Source organism: Tursiops truncatus, chromosome 19 (genome assembly GCF_011762595.2).
Source record: "Tursiops truncatus isolate mTurTru1 chromosome 19, mTurTru1.mat.Y, whole genome shotgun sequence".
NCBI classification, from domain to species: Eukaryota; Metazoa; Chordata; class Mammalia; order Artiodactyla; family Delphinidae; genus Tursiops; species Tursiops truncatus.
Genome location: NC_047052.1, coordinates 5,642,336 through 5,668,596, shown reverse-complemented (window position 1 = coordinate 5,668,596; position 26,261 = coordinate 5,642,336). Strand labels below are relative to the sequence as shown.

General features: G+C 43.5%; 1 protein-coding gene across 1 annotated transcript in view; it reads left to right on the top strand.

The window, feature by feature from the left end:
• CDH13 (cadherin 13) overlaps nucleotides 1–26,261 on the top strand; it is a 1,012,702-nt gene that overhangs the window by 356,733 nt on the left and 629,708 nt on the right. The window contains exon 3 of the mRNA XM_019940487.3: nucleotides 22,752–22,960. Within this exon, the coding sequence (XP_019796046.1) occupies nucleotides 22,752–22,960 (209 nt within the window). The remainder of the gene's footprint in view (nucleotides 1–22,751; nucleotides 22,961–26,261) is intronic.

Sequence of the window (26,261 nt, the reverse complement as noted above, 5' to 3'; positions counted from 1 at the left end):
GTTAATGTGGTAGAATATACACCAAATCGTGTGGTTAATGGGATAAGTGAGGGATGGATGGGGGGTAAATGGGTGCATTTCCCATTTCACTCCAGTGAAATTAAAAACATTTTATTGTATTTGGAAATGGCCATTAAAATAATATGTGTTGTAGGATGGGTGCATACTAAAAGATTATCCACTGTGTAAGTTCACCCTTAATCATAGAAGGGGCTGCAATTCAGTTATCTATAGAATAACCAATCTACACCCCTGGGGTCCCTTACTTATTACTTTGAACACCATACTTCTTCAGACTGGAAAGAAGTCATTCCTTTCTGCCTGATATTATCCCAGGATACATCAAGTCGTATTCCTAGTGATGGTATCTGAAAATCAACATAATCCAAAGGTCCTCTCTTCACAATGTTTGCAGTAAGATTTCAGCATCTTAACATTTAAGTGTTTTCAGATTATATCCTTTTAAACATCTGCGATTCATTATCGTAAATATCACAGTTGTGTGGGACCATATGCTTCAGCTTGCAGCACATATACATAAAGAAAAAGCACGAGCAATAAATTTCAGGAACCTTAGACTTGCCGTGGGTATGTGCAAAGAGAACATTTCCAGACACGTGGGGCCTTCTGTAATCACAGTAATATGCTTGAGATCCCCTATAAGAATCCTTCAATTGCAAAAGTTGCCACTTTTGATGGAAAGCTGTGATTTACATTTGGCTCATGCACTTCCCATGATAATTCAGGTAGGGTGGAAAACAGCACAAAAGCCTTCAGCTGCACTGGCTTTTACTTCTTAAGGAAATGAATGTGGGCTATTGTTGTCAAGTGAAGAAATCACAGGAAAATGGGATACATTTAACAAGTGATGAGATACTCTTGGCAGGCATCCTCTTGCATTCCCATGAGGCTAAAGCTAGATATGATGCCATACGGCATAAGGGATGCAGTAAAAAATCTCTTGGCAACTGGAGGATGAATAGGCATGACCTAGAGGGCTGATCATTTTCTCGCTGACATCAGAAACCCGTATATGCATACAAGAATTAATTGTGCTTCATGTATTGTAAGCCAGATCATTTTATTTTAATTTCCAGATAAGGTCTTGTCAACTAGACAGAAGCAATTTGTCTGAGCATCTCACCCACTGCAATTAGGGAGGAGGTGAATGAATTAATTGGTTACAACCAAAAAGAGTCCACTAATATTTTTGATTGCCAACTTTGACCAGGGCTAGTGCAGAGTGTATCCAGAGAGATGGAGATGAAGCTATAGGAGGCTCCCAGGTTACCAAAGGATAGGTCAGGAAAAAATTGTGCAGGTATAGAAGTTGGTGCTCTGCCCTGTGTTGCAGTTTGATTGACATCCCTGCTGGTTATTAACAAGCCACCGACCTTGTCAATACCTCAGGCATACCTTTTAGGAAGGACACTCATTGTTGCCAGAGACAGTGTACTTGAGCCCCCAAACACAACTGTGCAGGTAGCACAAGGACATCTCTGCATAGAAACACTCTCGGTATCCACAGGGAATGCAGGGTGGGATGTTCAGAATGCCTCAGGATTTTTAATACACAAGATGCCCATCCACACACTGGCTACAGGTTATTTATGAGTCTTCATGAAAATCAAACCACTCTGAAGATCATGGATCAAACTTCCATGCTGTTTTTTCCCCTCCCCCATGTGCTGTCTCCTGTAATCTGGGGATTTGTGATGAATTTGTAGTAGAATAGCAGAGCGTTGGTCTGCAGGGAGTCCAAATCTCTAAAGTGCTTCAATAAAAGTTATAGATAGATCAATGGTAGCAAATTTCACACTTATCTTTTCTTTCACCCTTTAAAGAAACCATGCTAATAAAAGCTCTTGAATACTTTTAGATGATTTGGGTCTGCATAAGAATGTGGCTGGGTCCCATGCATGTATTTTCCTAAACCTTTTTCAGAGCCTAATTATCCCCTGAGCTTTGATCTACAGAGTCTTCTGGCTTCTGCTCTATGGGCTTTCCTTCTGATGGATTTTAATCATTTACTTCAAGATTCTGCGCATCTCTATCTTTGACACCTCTTTCACCTCTAGACAGACGATTTAACTTCCTGTTAATCCAAGCGCTCCTTAACTGCAGAATGACTTCTAACATTTACTTTGAATTTCACCATCCTGCAATAACCCTGCCTCTTCCCCCATGACCTGGAACAGGACTCTAGAATAGAAGTAAAAAGCAGAGTTCCAGCTTTGCTACTTAATGCTGTGTGGCCTTGAGAAACTTTTTCATCTCTCTGGGCCTCAGTTTCCTCATGTATAAAATACTACCTTCATGGGACTGTTGGAGAATTAAAAGAAATGTTTATTAAGTATTTAGCTGTAAATGGTAACTATTACAGAAGGTAGACATCAACCATGAAAAATCAGCATTCTGGTTTAGCAGGGTGTCTTAAAGATCTAGGGAAATTCTTTGGATAATTCCCAAAGCATGTTCATATGAATCAAAACACTTTAACCCTTGATGCTGCAGCCATTTACGTTCACTGAGCTAGTATGAACTGGAGGGAATGATCATATTCACATGGCATTCACAACTAGGTCATAAACCAAAGTTTGACATTTTACAAATTCTTGTTACCCCGTCAGTTTGTCCATTTTGTGCATCACGTAGGTTAGCAAGCTAACCCAGTAAAGGTTGGTTTGTTAAATTTTATGTGAAAAAATTCCTGTCTTTAATCACTAGCTTTCAGAGACTTTTTCAAATATAGTAATTAAAGGACATGGAGTGGTACAGTGAAAAGCCTGGAGCGTGATGGAACTGGGTTTGAACTCAGTTTGAACTCTGTCACTAACCTCTGCACGATAGGCAACTCAGCCTCTCCAAGTGGCCCTCACTTCCCCTTCTGTAAAACAGTTGAAATATCATATAAGGATTGGGGTGGGGGGCATCACTGACTGAATACCTATTATGTTCTCAGTACTCTGCTAATAGCTTGCTGGTTAGCTTCTCCTCTCCTAGAAACCCTCTTCCTCTTACAGGTTCGGAACACTTACAGATCATTGTTAACTGAGTACTGTTTCAGATTATAGGTTATAAACTCTTTATAGACCATCTTCTCTATTCACAGTAGCATTTTAAAATGTATTTCAGTCTTTTAAATCAGAAGCTGATTCAATACACATTCCCTGAAGACTCATACTTTGTTTATTCAGCTTGGACATTTTAATTTATTTCTAAACTTGGGTTACCCCTGCTACACTCCCACCTGCCTTCATCTCCAAATCATCCTCATTTCTTCTAAAACCCAACAGCTTCTATGGGAGCCCAGAAAGAGAATAGTTGATCATCCTGCTGACAGTTCTAGGGAAGAGACTGAGTCAAAACTAAAGGACCTTCAGGTCTACGCTGCTCAGTTTTGCTGACTTGATGGTGGTCATCATTATAATTAGATCTTCAGACTTTCATAGCCAATTAAAAAGTTTGCCAACCGGATTTGCATACTTTTACCATTTGCTTTATGGATTAGTATCAATATTTACCGTAAGAGTTACAATTCATCCCTTCAAATGTTCCTAATGTGTAGCTGCATTCTTAAATATAATTTTATTGACTTAAGGCCAAAACATTGTCTAGAAGAACACATCCAATTTTATAATAAAATGTAGAAAACTTATACAGAAATTTGCCTTCTAAGCAATTTTTAGAGAGTACAACTCTTCAGTAAGGTGAGATACACTTGTTGATAACCCCTCACCTTGGATATTTCTGGTAACTATAAACCTGTTCATTGGCTGACTTTTTCTTGCTGCTAGAAATAATTTATTACCTAGAATTATGATCTGCTTGCTTCTGAGATCTACCCTATGGTGGTGTTTGGCCTTTTGACACAGTGAAGAAATGGAACACCCATGCTTCAGCAGGACAGCCCTCCAAGTGATTGTGTGCTCCAACCTTCTGGACTCTGAATACCGTGAAGGCAGATAATCCACCTTATTTGTCTTTATGTTGGCATTTATCCCTTACTGCCTACTGCCTTTCATACTGTAAGTGGACAAATGATACTTCTATGGATTAGTGTATGAATATGTTGAGATTTAGAATAATAGAATTTCCCAGCTGTAAGAGGCACTATCCGATGCTGGAATCTCTTCTACAACCTTACTGCTCAACCCTCATTTAAGTTCTACTTGAAAGTCCAATGACCAGCAGATTATTTCACTCAGAAATAACGAGACCTTCCACATGGTACCCTGAATTTCATCAGGCTTTTCTAATATTTGGACAATGACAAGATCATGCAGATGGTAATATTTCTACTGCAGCAGCTTATAGCTCCCACAAGCACAACTGTAGGACACCAACCCACCTTGCTCCCTTGGCTTTTATCCTGGTTATTTCTGGAAGGCCCCAGAGCAATGTATGTGGCCCACCTTCTTTTTTTTGTTGTTATTCTTTTCTTTCATTGGAGTATAATTGCTTTACAATGTTGTGTTAGTTTCTGCCGCACAGGGAAGTGAATCAGCCATACACATACACGTATCCCCTCCTCCCGCTTCCCACCCATCTAGGTCATCACAGAGCACCGAGCTGAGCTCCCTGTGCTATACAGCAGGTTCCCACTAGCTATCTTTTTTTGTGTGTGTGTGGTACACGGGCCTCTCACTGTTGTGGCCTCTCCCGTTGCGGAGCACAGGCTCCGGACGCGCAGGCTCAGCGGCCATGGCTCACGGGCCCAGCCGCTTCACGGCATGTGGGATCCTCCCGGACCGGGTCACGAACCCGCGTCCCCTGCATCGGCAGGCGGGCTCTCAACCACTGCGCCACCAGGGGAGCCCTAGCTATCTATTTTACACATGGTAGTGTATTTATGTCAAACCTAATCCCCCAATTCATCCCACCCTCCCCTTCCCCCGCTGTGGCCACACGTCCATTCTCTACATCTGCCTTTCTGTTACTGCCCTGCAAATAGGTTCATCTGTACCATTTTTCTAGATTCCACATTTATGCATTGATATACGATATCTGTTTTTCTCTTTCTAACTTACTTCACTCTGTATGACAGACTCTAGTTCCATCCACATCATTACAAATGGCCCAATTTCATTTCTTTTTATGGCTGAGTAATATTCCATTGTATATATGTACCACATCTTCTTTATCCATTCATCTGTTGGTGGACATTTAAGTTGCTTCCATGTCCTGGCTATTGTAAATAGTGCTGCAGTGAACATTGGGGTACATGTGTCTTTTTGAATTATGGTTTTCTCAGGGTATATGTCCAGTAGTGGGATTGCTGGGTCATATGGTAGCTCTGTTTTTAGTTTTTTAAGGAAACTCCATACTGTTCTCCACAGTGGCTGTATCAGTTTACATTCCCACCAACAGTGCAAGAGGGTTCCCTTTTCTCCACACCCTCTCCAGCATTTGTTGTTTGTAAATTTTCTGATGATGCCCATTCTAACCAGTGTGAGGTGTTACCTCACTGTCATTTTGATTTGCATTTCTCTAATAATTAGTGATGTTGAGCAGCCTTTCATGTGCCTCTTGGCCATCTGTATGTGTTCTTCACTGAAATGTCTATTTAGGTCTTTTGCCCATTTTTTGATTGGGTTGTTTGTTTTTTTGATATTGAGCTGCATGAGCTGTTTGATATTTTGGAGATTATTCCCTTGTCTGTTGCTTCATTTGCAAATATTTTCTCCCATTCTGTGGTTGTCTTTTTGTCTTGTATATGATTTCCTTTGCTGTGTAAAAGCTTTTAAGTTTAATTAGGTCCCATTCACTTATTTTTGTTTTTATTTTCATTACTCTAGGAGGTGGGTCATAAAAGATCTTGCTGTGATTTATGTCAAAAAGTGTTTTTCCTATGTTTTCGTCTAAGAGTTTATAGTGTCCAGTCGTACATTTAGGTCTTTAATCCATTTTGAGCTTATTTTTGTGTATGGTGTTAGGGAGTGTTCTAATCTCATACTTTTACATGTACTTGTCCAGTTTTCCCAGCACGACTTTTTGAAGAGGCTGTCTTTTCTCCACTGTATATTCCTGCCTCCTTTATCAAAGATAAGGTGACCATATGTGTGGGGGTTTATCTCTAGGCTTTCCATCCTGTTCCATTGATCTACATTTCTGTTTTTGTGCCAGTACCACACTGTCTTGATTACTGTAGCTTTGTAGTATAGTCTGAAGTCAGGGAGCCTGATTCCTTCAGCTCCGTTTTTCTTTCTCAAGATTGCTTAGGCTATTTGGGGACTTTTGTGTCTCCACACAAATTTTAAGATAGTTTGTTCTAGTTCTGTAAAGAATGCCATTGGTAATTTGATAGGAATTGCATTGAACCTGTAGCTGGCTTTGGGTAGTATAGTCATTTTCACAATATTGATTCTTCCATTCCAGGAACATGGTATATCTCTCCATCTGTTTGTGGCATCTTTGATTTCTTTCATCAGTGTATTATAATTTTCTGCATACACATCTTTGGTCTCCGTAGGTAGGTTTATTCCTAGATATTTTATTCTTTTTGTTGCAGTGGTAAGTGGGAGTGTTTTCTTGATTTCACTTTCAGATTTTTCATCCTTAGTGTATAGGAATGCAAGAGATTTCTGTGCATTAATTTTGTATCCTGCCACTTTACCAAATTCATTGATTAGCTCTAGTAGTTTTCTGGTAGCATCTTTAGAATTCTCTATGTATAGTATCATGTCATCTGCAAACAGTGACAGCTTTACTTCTTCTTTTCTGATTTGGATTCCTTTTATTTCCTTTTCTTCTCTGATTGCTGTGGCTAAAACTTCCAAAACTATGTTGAATAAGAGTGGTGAGAGTGGGCAACCTTGTCTTGTTCCTGCTCTTAGTGGCAATGGTATCAGTTTTTCACCATTGAGAACAATGTTGGCTGTGGGTTTGTCATATATGTGGCCTTTATTATGTTGAGGTAAGTTCCCTCTATGCCTACTTTCTGGAGGGTTTTTATCATAAATGAGTGTTGAATTTTGTCAAAAGCTTTTTCTGCATCTTTTGAGATGATCATATGGTTTTTCTCCTTCAATTTGTTAATATGGTGTATCACATTGATTGATTTGCATATATTGAAGAATCCTTGCATTCCTGGAATAAACCGCACTTGATCATGGTGTGTGATCCTTTTAATGTGCTGTTGGATTCTGTTTGCTAGTATTTTGTTGAGGATTTTTGCATCTATGTTCATCAGTGATATTTTCCTGTAGTTTTCTTTCTTTGTGACATCCTTGTCTGGTTTTGGTATCAGGGTGATGGTGGCCTTGTAGAATGAGTTTGGGAGTGTTCCTCCCTCTGCTATATTTTAGAAGAGTTTGAAAAGGATAGGTGTTAGCTCTTCTCTAAATGTTTGATAGAATTCGCCTGTGAAGCCATGTGGTCCTGGGCTTTTGTTTGTTGGAAGATTTTTAATCAGAGTTTCAATTTCAGTGCTTGTGATTGGTGTGATCATATTTTCTATTTCTTCCTGATTCAGTCTTGGCAGGTTGTGCATTTCTAAGAATTTGTCCATTTCTTCCAGTTTTTCCATTTTATTGGCATAGAGTTGCTTGTAGTAATCTCTCATGATCTTTTGTATTTCTGCAGTGTCAGTTGTTACTTCTCCTTTTTCATTTTTAATTCTATTGATTTGAGTCTTCTCCCTTTTTTTCTTGATGAGTCTGGCTAATGGTTTATCAATTTTGTTTATCTTCTCAAAGAACCAGCTTTTAGTTTTATTGATCTTTGCTATCATTTCCTTCATTTCTTTTTCATTTATTTCTGATTTGATCTTTATGATTTCTTTCCTTCTGCTAACTTTGGGGCTTTTTTGTTCTTCTTTCTCTAATTGCTTTTGGTGCAAGTTTAGGTTGTTTATTCGAGATGTTTCCTGTTTCTTAAGCTAGGATTGTATTGCTATAGACTTCCCTCTTAGAACTGCTTTTGCTGCATCCCACAGGTTTTGGGTTGTCGTGTCTCCATTGTCATTTGTTTCTAGGTATTTTTTGATTTCCTCTTCGATTTCTTCAGTGATCACTTCATTATTAAGTAGTGCATTGTTTAGCCTCCATGTGTTTGTATTTTTTAAAGATCTTTTCCTGTAATTGATATCTAGTCTCATAGTGTTGTGGTCGGAAAAGATACTTGATACAATTTCAATTTTCTTAAATTTACAAAGGCTTGATTTGTGACCCAAGATATGATCTATCCTGGAGAATGTTCCATGAGCACTTGAGAAAAATGTGTATTCTGTTGTTTTTGGATGTAATGTCCTATAAATATCAATTAAGTCCATCTTGTTTAATGTATCATATAAAGCTTGTGTTTCCTTATTTACTTTCATTTTGGATGATCTGCCCATTGGTGAAAGTGGGGTGTTAAAGTCCATTACTTTAATGTGTTACTTGAATGTGTTACTGTCTATTTCCCCTTTTATGGCTGTTAGCATTTACCTTATGTATTGAGGTGCTCCTATGTTGGGTGCATAAATATTTACAATTATTATATCTTCTTCCTGGATCGATCCCTTGATCATTATGTAGTGTCCTTCTTTGTCTCTTCTAATAGTCTTTATTTTAAAGTCTATTTTGTCTGATATGAGAATTGCTACTCCAGCTTTCTGTTTCCATTTGCATGGAATATCTTTTTCCATCCCCTCACTTTCAGTCTGTATGTGTCTCTAGGTCTGAAGTGGGTGTCTTGTAGACAGCATATATATGGGTCTTGTTTTTGTATCCATTCAGCCAGTCTGTGTCTTTTGGTGGGAGCATTTAATCCATTTACATTTAAGGTAATTATCCATATGTATGTTCCTATTCCCAGTTTCTTAATTGTTTTGGGTTTGTTATTGTAGGTTTTTTCCTTCTCTTGTGTTTCCTGCCTAGAGAAGTTCCTTTAGCATTTGTTGTAAAGCTGGTTTGGTGGTGCTGAACTCTCTCAGCTTTTGCTTGTCTGTAAAGGTTTTAATTTCTCCATCAAATCTGAATGAGATCCTTGCTGGGTAGAGTAATCTTGGTCATAGGTTGTTCTCCTTCATCACTTTAAATATGTCCTGCCAGTCCCTTCTGGCTTGCAGAGTTTCTGCTGAAATATCAGCTGTTAACCTTATGGGATTCTCTTGTATGTTATTTGTTGTTTTTCCCTTGCTGCTTTTAATATGTTTTCTTTGTATTTAATTTTTGACAGTTTGATTAATATGTGTCTTGGCGTGTTTCTCCTTGGACTGTATGGGACTCTCTGTGCTTCCTGGACTTGATTAACTATTTCCTTTCCCATATTAGGGCAATTTTCAACTATAATCTCTTCAAATATTTGCTCAGTCCCTTTCTTTTTCTCTTCTTCTTCTGGAACCCCTATAATTCAAATCTTGGTGCGTTTAATGTTGTCCCAGAGGTCTCTGAGACTGTCCTCAGTTCTTTTCATTCTTTTTTCTTTATTCTGCTCTGCAGTAGTTATTTCCACTATTTTATCTTCCAGGTCACTTATCTGTTCTTCTGCCTAAGTTATTCTGCTATTGATACCTTCTAGAGTATGTTTCATTTCATTTATTGTGTTGTTCATCGTTGCTTGTTTCATCTTTAGTTTTTCTAGGTCCTTGTTAAATGTTTCTTGCATTTTCTCTATTCTATGTCCAAGATTTTGGATCATCTTTACTATCATTATTCTGAATTCTTTTTCAGGTAGACTGCCTATTTCCTCTTCATTTGTTAGGTCTGGTGGGTTTTTATCTTGCTCCTTCAACTGCTGTGTGTTTTTCTGTCTTCTCATTTTGCTTATCTTACTGTGTTTGGGGTCTCCTTTTTGCAGGCTGCAGGTTCGTAGTTCCCGTTGTTTTTGGTGTCTGTCCCCAGTGGCTAAAGTTGGTTCAGTGGGTTGTGCAGGCTTCCAGGTGGAGGGGACTACTGCCTGTGTTCTGGTGGATAAGGCTGGATCTTGTCTCTCTGGTGGGCAGGTCCACGTCTGCTGGTGTGTTTTGGGGTGTCTGTGGACTTATTATGATTTTAGGCAGCTAACGGGTGGGATTGTGTTCCTGTCTTGCTAGTTGTTTGGCATAGGGTGTCCAGCACTGTGGCTTGCTAGTCATTGAGTGAAGCTGGGTGTTGGTGTTGAGATGGAGATCTCTGGGAGTTTTTCACCATTTGATATTATGTGGAGCTGGGAGGTCTCTTGTGGACCAGTGTCCTGAAGTTGGCTTTTCCACCTCAGAGGCACAGCACTGACTCCTGGCTGCAGCACCAAGAGCCTTTCATCCACACGGCTCAGAATAAAAGGGAGAGAAAGTAGAAAGAAAGAAAGAGAGAGAGGGGGGAGGGAGGGAGGGAGGGAGGAAAGAAGGAAGGAAGAAAGAGGATAAAAGAAAATAAAATAAAGTAAGATAAAATAAAATAAAGTTATTAAAGTAAAAAGTAATTATTAAGAAAAAAAAATTTTTTTAAGTAAAAAGAAAAACGGACGGATAGAACCCTAGGACAAATGGTGTAAGCAAAGCTATACAGCCAAAATCTCACACAGAAGCATACACACTCACAAAAAGAGGAAAAGGAGAAAAAATAATAAATCTTGCTCTCAAAGTCCACCTCCGCAATTTGGGATGATTCTTTGTCTATTCAGGTATTCCACAGATGCAGGGTACATCAAGTTGATTTTGGAGCTTTAATCCACTGTTCCTGAGGCTGCTGGGAGAGATTTCCCTTTCTCTTCTTTGTTCGAACAGCTCCCGGGGCCCAGCTTTGGATTTGGCCCCGCCTCTGTGTGTATGTCACTGGAGGGCGTCTGTTCTTCCCTCAGACAGGACGGGGTTAAAGGAGCAGCTGATTCAGGGGCTCTGGCTCACTCAGGCTGGGGGAGGGAGAGGCATGATGCCGGGCGAGCCTGTGGCGGCAGAGGCTGGCATGACGTTGCACCAGCCTGAGGTGCACCGTGCGTTCTTCCGGGGAAGTTGTCCCTGCATCCTGGGACCCTGGCAGTGGAGGGCTGCACAGGCTCCCCGGAAGGGTGGTGTGTATAGTGACTTGTGCTCCCACACAGGCTTCTTGGTGTCTCATGCCTGTCTGTGGGGTCCGCGCTGTTAGCCGCAGCTCGCGCCCGTCTCTGGAGCTCCTTTAAGCAGCGCGCTTAATCCCCTCTCCTCGCGCTCCAGGAAACAAAGAGGGAAGAAAAAGTCTCTTGCCTCTTCGGCAGGTCCAGACTTTTCCCTGGACTCCCTCCCAGCTAGCCCTGGTGCCCTAACCCCTTCAGGCTGTGTTCACGCCACCAGTCTTCTCCCTGCGCTCCGACAGAAACCCGAGCCTCATCTCCCAGCCTCCCTTGCTGCTTTTAATATTTTTTCTTTGAATTTAATTTTTGTTAGTTTGATTACTATGTGTCTGGGTATGTTTCTCCTGGAGTTTATCCTGTATGGGACTCTCTGCGCTTCCTGGACTTAGGTGGCTATTCCATTTCCCATGTTAGGGAAGTTTTCAACTATAATCTCTTCAAATATTTTCTCTTTCTCTTCTTCTTCTGGGACCCCTATAATTTGAATATTGGTGTGTTTAGTGTTGTTTCAGAGGTCTCTGAAACTGTCCTCAATTATTTTCATTCTGTTTTCTTTACTCTGCTCCACAGCAGTTATTTCCACCATTTTCTCTTCCAACTCACTTATCCATTCTTCTACCTCAGTTATTCTGCTATTGATTGCTTCTAGAGTGTTTTTAATTTCAGTTATTGTGTTGTTCGTCACTGTTTGTTTGCGCTTTAGTTCTTCTAGGTCCTTATGAAACATTTCTTGTATTTTCTCCATTCTGTTTCTGAGATTTTGGATCATCTTTACTATCATTACTCCAAATTCTTTTTCAGGTGAGTTTCCTATTTCCTCTTCATTTATTTGGTCTTGTAGGTTTTTACCTTGCTCCTTCGTCTGTAACATATTTTTTTGTTGTCTCGTATTTTTTGATGGGTGGGGCTGTATTGCTGTCTTACTGGTTGTTTGGCCTGAGGCTTCTAGCACTGTAGTTTGCAGGCAGTTGGGCAGAGCTTGGTCTTGGTGCCTCTATGAGGACCTCCAGGAGGCCTCACTCTGATTACTATTCCCTGGGGTCTGAGGTTCTCTGTTAATCCAGTGGTTTGGACTCAGCTCTCCCACCACAGGAGCTCAGGCCTGACCCCTGGCTGGGGAACCAATATCCCACAAGCCATGCGGTGCTGTGAAAGAAAAGAACAAAAAGGAACAATACAATAACAAAGAATAAAAAATAAAACAAAATTAGAACGGTAAAAAATATATTAGGAAAAATAAAAATATAATTGAAACAACTACAGCAAGGTAAAACAGAACCACAACAGAAAAAAGGAAAAAAAGGAACAAGCCAAAAGGCACAGAACAATAACAAAGTACAAAGAGTAAAACAAAATTAGGAAAATAAAAGATTTATTAGAGCAAATAAAAATATAAATGAATCAACAACAACAAGGTAAAAGAGAACCACACCCTAAAAGAGAAAAAAAAAAAAGGCCTTGGCTGGGGGGGGTGGAGCTTAGGGGGGGTGGAACTTAGGCAGGGGCGGGTTTTAGGGGGGTGGGGCCTAGGCAGGGTGACGTTTAAGCATGGGGCGGGGCCTAGTCTCAGGACCTGTGCATTTTGGGAAAAAGGCAGCACAGCCTGAGGGGCTCCTCAGAGTGTGGAGTTCTGCAGTTTGGAGGTAAGGCCCGGCCTGAGGGTGTGTGGACGGTTGGAGAGGTCTCAGAGGGGTTCTTGGAGTGCCCCGTGCAGAGGTAGGGCCCTGGGTGGGGGTGTAGGGACGGGGCCTAGGCTGGAGGGAGCCTCTGAGGGCGTGGGTTTAGGCCCGGGAGCCCAACAGGCCCCCTGGTGCACAAGTGGGCAGGGGAAACGCTGGCCGCCCTCCCTTCTGTTCCCCCGCCTTCCTGAGGGTCTCCCCAGTCACCATTGGACCCCTAACCGTGGGTGGGTCCCACTGGGTGTGGGAACTCCTCCCCCCACAGCCGCCCCTCAGGGGTGCTGGCCCCGTTTGTCCGGCCTTTACATTTGCTTCCCCTTCCCTCCCTCACAGTCTCTCGGCAGCCATGCGGCCGGAGGGGGCCTGGGTGGGCAGAGGATCAGGCGCGGGATCTCAGCAGGCTCCCGGGGGCCCAGGTGGGCAGGGGAAATGCTGGCCACGCTCCCTTCTGGTCCTCTGCCCTCCCAGCAGTGCCCCCACTTTCCCCTCTGAGCATTGGATCCCTTCCCCTCCCCTAGCCGCCCCTCAGGGGCACTGGTCCCATCCCGCTTACACTTCTCCTCCCCACTCCCTCCCCCGCAGGTCCTACCCAGTCGCTGGGGGTTCCTCGCATCCCCTTAAGTGTCTGTGGTCCCCCACTGGTGCCTGGTAGGTGACCTAGTTATGCAGAGACGCGAACTCCATGTTCTCCTAGTCTGCCATCTTGACTCCACCGCCTCTGTGGTCCACCTTCTTAAAGGTCCCTTTCTCTATATGTATGTCTCCTCATGGCGTATGGGGGTATTTGGGAAATCACGGTACTGCCAGAGCAGCATACACCGTCAGGATCTGAATCTCAATCTAGGCTCAGCCAGGACACTCTGCTACATGTCTCCAGACAGCTCCAACAGCAAGATCAAATATAAGTTATAGTGGAGCAAGTTTCTTTTCTCATTAACTTACCCTATAGATACTCAGAGAGGGAGACATGTGTACACATAATTACTAGATAAATCAAAAACTGAGAACTGAGTAAGAGACATAGGCTAGTAATATGAAATCAGAGGGAATCTCTGTAAATCTGAGACTTGGTGATGCTCAAAGTTGCTGAATCAGTGATTCCTGTTTCAATGATCAGGTGACTTTCAAGCCAGCTTACTCAAATCTTTACATGAGTTTGGGCCATCCTTCTCAGTTTTGTTTGGGGAGTTTCAAATGTGCTTATCTACCAAATTACAGTTCTGCTATTTATTCGTTCAACAAACAGGACTGAGTATGTACTGTGTCAGGCACTGTGCCATATAAATTCCAATCTGAGATACAAATTCATAGTGATTATAACCACCATGGGATAGAAACTGCGTAGCATTTTTTCAGAAAACAACCTGCTGTGTTTTAAAAAAAAAATCAGTAGCAAGAGGAAAATGTAAGACCCTGGCAGAAAAGACTAAATCCAGAGCTAGCAGCTCAGTTTTTAATGGTAGGTAGAGAAAATCCCCTGCAAGCAGATGTGGGCTCTTTTTCCAGGAGGAGTCCCTTAAGGGTTTACATGGCAAAAAATAGGTTTCTGCTGAAGATCACTTGATGGAATCATTCATTATGATGTCTTTGGCTGACATGATAGAATTGAAACTCTATTTTATCGAACTTGGGATTGACACATGAGATGTATTAGGACCGTTTTATGTGCATTCTGCACCTATCAGATCTACACAGCCTTTGGAGGTGACATCCACTGCTGGGATAATCAGTCATGATTAGGAGCATGACAAGAACCTTACAGAAGCTCTGTGGATGTCAATGCTGACTCCAGGCCAAACATGGAACACAGGATATGGTTCCGTGCATTCAGGAATCAGGAGGGTAGACAAAATCAAGGCTGGAGGATGTATCATACAGGGATCTGGTCCAACGTGGGTGGGACTGAACATATGTTAATGAAACCTTGATTGACTAGAAGGCTTGAGTAATGAGGGTGTTCTGAGAAGCAGAAGAAAATGTTTTCTGTTTCTCTCACTTGGGCAAATCCAAAGAGCCTCTGGACTAAAGTCCTTTGAGTTCTTTCAAAGAAAGTTGGACCCTACTGAGGGTGTGAAAAGCAATTAACTGATGGTGTGTATCCTGGGCAGAGTCCATCTGATGTTTCTGAACTAAGTGCTATTTCAGTTGTTAGAAAGGCATGGCTTTCCATGCCCCAGCGAAGACTCTGCAGATCAGTGGATATGCAGGCCCTTCGTGCTAAATGGAGCAATTGAATTCTGTTTGACTAACTGAGCTATGAGTACCAGGATATGTGGTACAGTCTTAAGAGGGGGTAAACAACGTACATTCTGCATTTTTGTTTGTTTTCTTTTTTTTACCAGCATACTGCTGAAACAGAGCCATTCTCTTCCGTGTGCAAGTATAGGTTTGCTAGAAGTAGATCCAAGTGCATCTGACTGTGGGAGGAATACACGTCCCAGGTTGACTGGTTCCAACCCCACACTACTACTGATCGTCACATATCCCCACACACGTGTACAAGTGGAGTCTTGGCCACCAAGACTCCACCAGGCCACCAACTCTGAGAGGCCCTAAAGTTATGTGTAGACCAGTCTCTACAAATGTGAATAATGTGTTTAGGACCATTTGCCCATGTAAGATACGAGTGCATGGATCACAGACTCACCCCAGAACACTTATAAGAATAGCACAGATTCCATATTTAGTTCATACCTACCTACATGAGCAGGCCTGCTCTTTATTTTGCAGATAAATTTAAATCCATCTGCATTGTTATATTTTCTGGGATCATAATATGGCTTAATTTGCTTCCTCACACATTTCTAGATGGTAAGGATTCTATGCCTTTTCCACTTCCATCCCTAAGAACCACATTCAAAAGAAAGAAATAGAAAAGCATAAAATCAAGGTCAGGAAGATTAAGCCCCTTAATTCACATGCCAAACTACCCATTTCAATTGTGGTTTTGTCTCCCAGCTAAAGTTTGTCTTCTGTGACATTTGCATTAAGCCCAGAGGACATTTTGAGTGGAAACACGCTGAAAGCATAATTGAAACTCTGAGTGGTGCCATTCGCCTAATTTGCATTTTTCCCCCAGGTGGGGACTTTTTACTTCCCCCCTTTCTTCTCCTAGGGTGTTCAAAGATTGTTTCAAAGAATGATGTGCAATTGATTCCAGTAAATCCCCATGTGTAGTATATTATATATATAATTTTTTTTCCAGAAGCTCTTTTAAGTACTAGTGATAAGCTGTGTAAGGAAGTCCTTTGTAGGTTCAGAATAGTACAGATGGCTCCTTTTCCCCCTCAGATAGAGGTTTTCAATATTTGTTCACAAGTTTAATTGTTTATTAGAATTTTTCCTTTCAATTATCTTCATGGTGTTATTCTGAGCTACTTAGGAGGTTGTCTCTATAGAAACATCTATTTTTAAAAAAAAATAGACAGACTATTCAATTTCATCCTTCATGTGTTCTTTGAACTCTGCACCCTGAAACATGCACTGGCTTGATCTCTATTTAAAAGTTTGAGAATCACTGACATTATGATTGTGTCAACAAAGTTCATAATGTAAGACAATGCAGGGCTGATCCTATCAATTGTGCCCTGTAATAGGAAATTTAAGGGGAGATTACAATCAGTGGGGAAGTAGAGTCTGTTTCCTTCAGGGGGACGAAGAAACAAAGAGTGTTGTGACCTATTTCTGTTTTGATTAATATTAAAACACGATCGTCGGAGTGGTCTAGATTTGTGCCTTTTCTAAGGTTTTCGTCTTTCTCATGACCTCATTACTCATGTTGTATATATTATTTCAAATATCAGAAGCTCTCCTAGATTATATCAGATAATCATATATAATTATATCAGAGCCCTCCTAGATTTTAAGCCTGAGTAGGGTAGAGCCAGGCATGCATTTGTTCAAATGAGGGAGGAATATAGCCCAAGCCAGCATTTCTGGAGAATGGAACACACATCATTGTGAGGGTTTTAGTGCATACATGGACAAACATATGTGTTTACTTGACTTCTTAAATTTATTTTTAGGAAAAAAACACATTTGGCACATTCATCATGTACTATAAAGATTATCTTCAAATAATTTTGTAAATGAAAATGTCAGTCAATTAAAAGAAAAATATTAAATGAATAATAGATCAGGTGTGAAAGTATGGCTAGACTGTGAATCTGGAAGCTAGTTGGTTTTTAGGAAGGAGCACATTTGCTTAGGCAGACTGGCCTAGACTAACTGGCCTTAACCTCATTTGGCCACACTAGGTCTCGGTTGCCAGAGGAAAAAAGTCCTCACATCAAATGCGTAATGTGAGGATTCACCGCAATCATGAATAGAAGGCTCTCAGCACAGCGTTGCTCTTTTAGAAAAAAGAATGACTTGGATTTTTGGCCTCTTATCTTTACAAACAATCATTTGAAGAATATTTAATATCACTTTGTGGCGTCCACTATGGGCAGGCACTGTAATTTCACTCCTTTGATGTCATTTTTCCTTCATGACTTCTCATGTGAGACAGGTAGGGCTTTGCCAAGAAAAGTGGGAGGATCCAAAGATGGGCAAGTTTGGATCAGAATCATCTGCCTCACTCCTTTAGCCTCAGCAGAAATGTCTGCAGTAACCATCCCCATGGTAACCGCATAGGCCAGAACACAGGTACCTGCCTAGAAGGAGGTGGAAGGACCCAGGAGGCAGGCAGAAAACCAGCTAGAAGAAGGAAGCTGTGTAGAAAAGGAAAGTGAAGCTCCTTTAATGCCCAGAATTACAGGAATAATGATGAGAATAGTTCTTATTCATGGGACACCAGGGTCTGTCCAAAGTTCTTTATGTACCTAGGTACATATCTTGTTTAATGCTCACCGTAAGAATTATAGTACCTATGAGGGGAGGTACTGTTGTTTGTTCCTTGGTTAAAGGGACAGGTGTCTTTCCCAAGGTCTCAGGGCCACTACACATGAGCCAGGATTGGAAAAGGGCTTAGAAACCTACCATTAAAACTGCTGCTTCTTAGGGCACGAGAATAGCAGTTCCTGGCATGATAGGTCCCCACCCTCTTCTCTGTGCCAGGAATCGCTGGGAAATGTGGAAACCTGGCATCTTGACAAGGAATCCATTGTCCAAGGTCCTAGTTCTTGGCCCTGGCTGCATTAGATTCATCTGGGGAGTCTTAAAGAGATACTAGTGCCTGGACCCCAGCCTAGCTATGTCAGAATCTCGGTTCGGAGTTGGGACAGGTATTGCTACTTTTAAAAAATATTCTCTAGGTGATTCTCATAGCCTTGAAAAAGATGCACAGTCTAAAGCACTCACTCCTGAACTGGTAAAAGCTGTATAAAATACATAAGACCCCATTATGCAACCCTAGTTTCTTGATAGCACAAGTTGGGAAGAGAGCTAGAATATATTGAGGGCCTACTGTGTGCCAGGTCCTGAATGTAGATGTGGTCTCTCAGTGTGCCCTCACCTGGTACCTCTGACGACCTGGAGGGATCAGTGAGAGGCCTGAGGGGACAGGCTGGGGGCAGCTGCCCTTTTTCCTCTCATTTATCATTTCTGGGAAATGGATGTGCCGAGAGCTTGAACTGTAGATGCAGACTGATCAGACTGGGACCAGGTGTCTGCCTTTTCTGGGTGTGTGGCCTTGAGCATGTTCGTCAGTCTCTCCAAGGCTCAGTCTTTTCTCCCGTAATATGGAAATGATGCTTATAGTAGATTATGCATTCTCAGTGGGGCTGTATGTCACCAAAGCGGTGACGTGGGTTCTTGGGAGAGAGGCAAAAATTGTACTTTGTGTGTGTGTGTAGAGTACAGATATACATGCAGTTAATAAACTGGTATACAGTATGTCTATGACATTGACGATTCATGAGAATGGTGGCTGTTAGACAAAAACATCTGAAAACGCTCCTGGGTCAGGGGAGATAATGAAAAAAAGTGGGGAAATGCTGCTATAGATTAGAATTGCTATGAGGCTAAAAGGAGAGACTGAATGTACAGTCTCGGGCACAGAGCCTGGCACTCAGATGCCACACAGTAAATAACAAGTTACTGTTCTTTGTCAAAACTTCATTCAACACTCACACACTGATCCCAGCTATGCTTAGTGGCTCTGCGAAGCTTTATTGGGATTATGAGGGAAGATAAGGCACCACTCCTGACTTCACCAGTGAGCTAAGGCAAAGCTAAGCACAGGAGGCTAAGTGCTGGCATGAATGGATGCACACAGAGCCTGGGGAACTAAGGGGAGACCATGGCTGAGTTCTTCATGTCCTACCTGGCTCCACTGCTGGGCTCAACCAAGACAAGAGGTGATAAGGGGCCTTCCTTCTCAGCCTTGCCTGCAGTATCTTCTGCACCCAGTGTGGAAGAGGTACCCCTGCACCACCACCACTAGAGCATCATTTAGCCCCGAGAGAGTAATTAAGTGGAATTGTTATTGATGGCCTCCTGTATGGAAAAGCTTTCTGTTCATTGCTGGAGATGAATAAAAGAATAAGATCCAATTTCTGCCCTTGGTTCTGATGGGGAAAACAGATACATAGAGTGGACCTGTTGATATGATATAAAATTCACTATGTACAGGAAATGCTGGAAACACAAAGAGGATATTTGGAGAAGTGGCCCAAGCTGACTCTCCAAGAATGATAGAGTTAATGATAGAGGTAATGATAGAGTTAACAGGGTGAAGAAGCTGGGAAGTATTTACCTTCTGCACAGAGGGAGCGATACAATCCATCAAAGGGGTAGGAGAGTAGCATAGCTGTCGGGAGGTGCGGAAGTGGGTAATGTGGGAGACACAGAGTGAAGATGGATGCCAGTGGGGGGCCAGTGGACAGCTTGGACAGGGAGGATGTTGAGTGTTGAGCATTATTTTGCATGGGGAGCCAGAGCTGTACGAGAGACTCAAGAGGAGGAAAGTCGGTTCTACAGTTGTGATGGACGGGTCCCAATTTCCTTCAAGGAATACGTCTTTATGTGACCTTCCAGACCCCACATTTCCTGGACCAGCTTATCTCTTCTTTGCTTTCTCCCTTGCTCTCTGTGCCCATCTCACTGGCTTATTTGCAGCTCCCTGAATGCCACAGGGCCATTCCACATGTTGTGGTTCTGTCTGCCTGTAATAAGTCCCCTATTAATGTCCATCTCCACCCCTCCACCCTCATACTAGACTTCGAGCCAGGGACTGTGTCCATCTTTGTTCCACATTATAAACCCAACATCCGGCATAACCTGGGCTCAGGAAATATTTGTGGAAGGAAAGAGAAAAGGAAGGAAGGGAAGAAGGAAGGAATTTACCTGTGAAACTAGAACCCCTACAGAGTCTCTCTATTCTGGGAAGATAATTACTGTGGTGATAATAACCATATTAGCCTTTGTGTGCCTTCCCTAGCCTCCAGCCCTTCCCAGCTGAGACTGTCTTCTTTGATCCTGCCCAGGGACTAAGGCCAGAACCAGCATCCTGGCAAAATAGACAACAAGTTCCCAAGCGGGCCCTGTCATCTGAGCAGTGTGCCTTCAGTGGATTGATGCTAACTGATGGTGACAGTGAAAGCAACCTCCGTGTCTCTCCTTCATAGTTCACTTCCAGAACCTGAACCCAGCCACGCCCAATCACTCTTAGCTACGAAGATGGTCAGAGGAAGTGAACAAGTGTCTGAGAACTGCAGACTCCCAAGAGATCCCATGTGTGTACATTACAGAGAAGCCCCTAGAGCTGACTTGGCAGCCAGGAAAGGCGCTGGAGCCCTGACACAGAGGGACCTCGAGGTGGCACTGGTACCCTGGGAAGTGCTTCCGGACTGGGTGGGAACGTGAGAGCAGGACTGAGCTGGGGACTCACATCATTATATGCAGGTTCTGATGGGATTTCAGGAGGGGAGTGTTTTACAACAGGGCTGTGTCTTTACTGAGATCAGGTAGTGGTGAAAAGCGGACAGACCAGGGTTCAAATCTTGGTTTTATGATTTACAGACTGCGTGCTGGGCACCTCCTTTGCCCTCTCAGAAGCCTCAGTTACTTTATCTACAGACTGTGGAGGGAGGGGGTCAAAACTGTTGTAAAGATTAAATAAGGTCACGTACGTAAAATGCTTAGCCCTGAGTCGCATGTGTAGAAAGTGTTCAATTCACATTAGCCATTATAATGATCAACTAAAATGGTTATTATCACCATAAGAATTATGGTCCCAGAATAGAAAGATCAGCTTAATTCAGCAGACAGTTATATGGCTTTAACAGTGTACTTGGACCCAGGTAGATATTGTCACTAAAAGACACACAAGAAGGTTCCTGGTAGTAATATTTTAAGAACCCCAAACTGGAAATAGCCCATATGCCCATCAACAGTAGAGTACATAAATGGACGCAGTATGGCCACATAATGGAATTCTATACACTGACGAGGATAAACTGCGCTACTTGCAGCCACTTGGATGGACCTTACAAACATAATGTTAAGTGAAAGGGGCAGACACAAGTGAGCACCCACTCTACGATTCCATTTGCATGAAGTGCAAGTACGAATGAAACTAATCTATGGTATTAGAAGTTAGGATAGTGTAGCCTTTGGGGAGGAGGGTAGGGATTCTCCTCGGGGAGGGGGAGGAAGGGGGGCTGGTAATATTTTGTGTGTAGGGCTGGGCGCTGGGCACACGGATGTGCCCACTTTGTGAAACTTCGCTGAGCTGTACATTCTGATTTATGTGCTCTTCTGTATCTGTGTTACGCTCCAATTAAAGGTTTAGTAAACGAACAAACGAGACTGTTTAGCAGAGAGCTAAAAAAGCAAAAGTGGGGGTGGAAGAGAAAGCAGGTAATACAATTCCACGCTTACCCACAGGGTCCCCAGAGTTTACAGAGGAAGGCAGACAGGCATACACACATACAGACAATAAGTGGTGATACCTGTAGTAACAGAATCGTGCACTAAGTAAACACGCACCGCAGAGGGAAGCGTGACGGATGAGCCGTCACAGCTGCTGCTCATGGTAACGGCCCTGAGCTCCATGCGGTTCCGCCAGCATGGCTGCTTCTCGGACACGACCTAGCCACGCAACTGTAGGAAGTGCCCTCACATCTCTCCAGCCACTGTCCTGATCTGGGCCAGGCATCACTGGTATGACACCAGACTAACAGTTTTCTTGGCTTCTCTTCTTGCCCTTCTCCAAACCGCTCTGTAGAACCCAGAGCTACTAAATTAGAATCTTTGGACTGGGTGCTCAGTACTTAAAAAACAAATCTCCCATGTGATTCTGATACACCCCAGCCCCGTGGGAAGCACTGATCTACACTGGAACCAGAACACACACCTGACCTTGACCCTCTCCACACTAAAAATAGTTCAGGGCTATGGACCAGAACACACACTTGACCTTGACCCTGTCCACACTAAAAGTAGTTCAGGGCTATGAGGCAGCCCCCTAACTTAGTGGCATTTCCTAATTTGTATCTAAAGGACATGTTCAGCTTCATTTCCAGCCTCTCCACCTCCCCAGCCCTGCATCATTTCAAGTCCACCTCTGGTCCCAGTGCACTGAGTTAGTTCTCTTTCTCTGAGTCTGTTTTGTTACTTTACCACCTCCATGCCTTTGAGTAACCTAGAACCCCAATACCCTCTTAGGGGCCTTCTAATTTCCCGTTCATCTTCAAGACCCAGCTCAGATATCGTGTCTATGAAGCTGTCCCTCAAGGCTCCTGAACTGTCTGGTTCTGCCACAGCACCTCGTACAGAAGGGAGGAGATCGTGTCCTCAAACATCACTCCACCATATCTGACTGTACGCTTAACTCACTACACTCCAGGGCAAGGAAGAGGTTCTCTTTGTGCATCAAAGGGCTTTGCACCTGCCTGGGCCATGGGAGGTGATTAAGGACGATTCTTGATTGAGTGAGGTCCTTCAGCACAGTCAGAGCCATATGGCTACAAGAGGGTGCTGTGGGATAAGGGGCAGCATTTGTCGATCTGGAATGCAGAGTGGTAATCCACATTTAATGGTCAAAGATAGCTCCAGGACTGAGCTGCCCAACCTACTCACACTCCTGTTTCTGTTCATGTGTTTTGTTTTTGCCAGTGACCTTCAGTGACTGTAAGGGAAATGACAAGCTACACTATGAGGTCTCCAGCCCATACTTCAAGGTGAACAATGATGGCAGCTTAGTCGCCCTGAGAAACATAACTGCAGTGGGCAAGACTCTATTCGTCCACGCCCAGACTCCCCATGCGGAAGACATGGCAGAACTCGTGATTGTCGGGGGGAAAGACATCCGGGGCTCCTTGCAGGTAATATAACTGTTTGGGATAAGTTGGGTCCAAGGAGGAACATTGCGGTCTGTATGTCTTATGGGGAAAATGGGTCTTTGGTTTATTATTGGTCAAGATTCTTTTGCTGTTTGCAAATGATAGAAACCTAACTCAAAACACAGTCTGGCCGGGGGAATTTTGGGGGTCATGTGACAAATATTTCAGGGTTAGCTTTGCCTGCTAGCATGGCTATGTATCTGTGCCCAGATGACGACATCAACTTTGGTCTTATCCATCTGTGGTTCCATTTTCCTTCTACTGTCTTTACTCTTAGACAGTCCCAACCATCCCTGCTTCCCTGTGTGGAGGTCTCAGCAGCTCCACTTCATTTTCTCAGTCTGATGTCACCTGAGAGAGCATCTCTTCCTGACACTGGCAACCCAAGCTTGAAATCGAATCTCATTGGCTGTCCTTAGAGCGTGTGTCCATCCCTGAGCCAGTTACCGTGTCCATTTGGTCCTGAGGCTCTGGTTGGCTAAGTCTGGGTCACATGCCTTGCCCCCAAACCAGGGTAGACTCAGCCCCACCTAAAGCAAATGGACTGAGAGTGAAAAAAAGGGTCGTTAGTTACTCAGAGTAAGTTAGGGTGCTGTCATCTAAGGAAGGGAATGGAAGTTGGGCAGGCAAGAACCAGAGTCGCCCACTGGAGTTGTATATGAGGCAACCATGGCATGTGGCGCTGCCCCTTTGCCATGCACTGGTGCCCATTCCTTTCCGCATGCACATGTATGCAGATCTCTGCCCCTGCACACATGTGACTTTAGGAATGCCACAAAGTGCCCTTCAGGCTTCCTCATTGTGTCATCCAGAAACATTTGGTACAATGGACTTACCTATTCCTGCTTCACCAGGAGTTCAGAGACTCTGTGGCTTCTCAGTTATAGACAGGGATGACACCCAGCAAGACCCAGGCAAAACAATAACAATAATAACGGCGTGGCCCCAGCCTGGTGCGGCTAGCCTTTTCCTACCTGCTCCTGGCCTGCTCTTACGCAGGTTTTTAAAGCCTGTGATTCCCACTGCCTTTCTCCGTCTGCCACGCTCCCCATAACCCTGCTTTATCTGCTCATTTTGTTCAGTGGTGGAGTGAACACCGATTCCACAGCTGGGGAGCAGAGACAGTACAAATGGCAATGTGAGTGTTGCTTTCCTGCCAAGGCTGTGTGTGTGATCTTGAAAGAGTCATATATCTGCAGACTAGAGGGGTTAAACTGTCTGCAATGGCAAGTAAGTGGCACGTGTGCTGCCCCACTCTGTCACCATATACGTGGCAGATACTGCTAATCACCCCTGGCTTGACCTGAGTATCTCTCCCAATGCAATGCTTCTGGAAGCTACTATCCATTGGTCATTTAGAGATGTTTGTAGGGCTGGAACATATTTGCCATCCCTGGACCGGACAAGCTCCGTAATTCCCCTTTATATCTGTGAATCTGTGAGTTAAGGGTAGATAGCAAGCTACAAATGAATCCACAGTGTGCCACTGATGTTTTCAAAAGAAAATAGGATCTCGGTGAATACATACCAGTGTGGAAATCCATTGGCACCACAAAAGCGAGCTTATCTCTCACTTAGCCGTGGTCATTTTCACAGCATCTCACTAACTCATGATATAAATGACTTGCAAATATCGAAAGCAACAAAACTGCCAGAATGTGCAGCACAGAGTGCTTCTTGGGAACAAGTAAACGGCACAGAGATTCACAGTAGGGGGTTCACATCCAGGACAGGATGTATTTAGATGAATATTGTTCATTGTGATTGACAGCTCATCTTTAAATCTGGAACAGACAGTATCGTAGTATTTAGCTCACAGCAGAGTAGAAGGGATTGGAGGCACTTCTTAGGACAAAACTTCGCTTTCATAGGCTTGGAGACCCAGGATCGTTACGAAGAGACTCAGTCTTGAAGAGCTGGTCTCTTGAGTTCCAGAAAGACACCCTTCTGGAGGCAAAGCTCCTGGGAGCCCCGGCTGTTTCTCATTTGTCTCTTTCTGAACACACCGTCCACATAGCTTGGCTGCAATCGTTTGCTTCTTATAAAGCACAGTGGAGGCTGCTGTCCTGGTCAGTTTGCCAGGCTCCAGCTGAACGGGGCATTCATCTCCCGCCTCCAGTAATTCTATGAGGTTTGAAAATCGGCCTTGTGAAGTTGCCCAGATGTGTCCATAATACAAAAAGTCCCCAAAAAGAGAAGGCTAGGAAAACAAAACAGCTAGCCAGGGAAGCCCTCTAAGGAAAGCACAGTCCTTCACGGATACCCAGTTGGTATTTTTGAAGCCCTACTCTGTGTGGCAGAGTGGGCCAGCTGCTAGAGAAGAAAAGCAATAAGTACACTCGTCAGCTCAGCTCCTGGTTGGGGAGAGAAAGTGAACGTGTGTGTTGATTAAGTACCAAGTAGGGAGGCAGTGGTGATGGCTGCTCTGTGCCTTTAGAGAAGCGAGAGGGCAGGGGAGGTGGGCTGGTAACGACAGCCAATGAGTGCCTGGCGCTTACTGTGTGCCGGGTGCTGCACTCACAGGCCGCAGAGGCTGACTCATCTCCCCACCACCGATGAGGCACATGCTACTGTCCCCATTTTACAAACTGCAGTAAACCGAGGCACAGAGAGGTGAGTGAGAACCTGTATTGTTTAGCGGGACTCTCATAAGTGTGTGCATCTCAGGGTATGCTTTAATGGGTGTTATTCCTAACCCTCACAACCTCCCTGTGAGGCTGCTGATGGCGCTCCCTTCCTACAGATGTGAGGACTTGGCCAGGATCTCCTAGCTTGAAATTGGCAGAAATGAGATTGAGATTCTGGCCTCTCTACCCGTTCTCCTTCCTGCCATTTTGCTCACCAGAGGACTGTGCCCCTTGGGTGGCTACCCATGGGTCCAAAGGTGAGGGCATGAGTTAGAGCAATACAGTAGCGATGGAGGGGAACAACCAGTGGAAGGTGTGGTTTGAAGGAAGAAAGAGCCAAGATTCAGCGTCCTGATGATTCCAAATTGTCTAGCCTAGGAGGATGGAGATGGATTGGACCAGTCAGGGAAGGATAGGTTGGGAAAGGTGAATAGTCCAGCTTCGATGCGTTGAGTTGGCAGCTCCTGGGGACATCTTGATAGAGACAGGGATGGATCTCTGGGTAAACATCTGGGGGAAAAGCAGCATAGTGGTGGGGCTTTGGCTTTGGTGTCAGACTTAAGTGGGTTCAAATTTCTGCTCCACCACTTATGATGATGTGACCTTGGGCAAGCCACTCATCTCCCTGCACTTCAACATCCTCATCTACAAAGCAG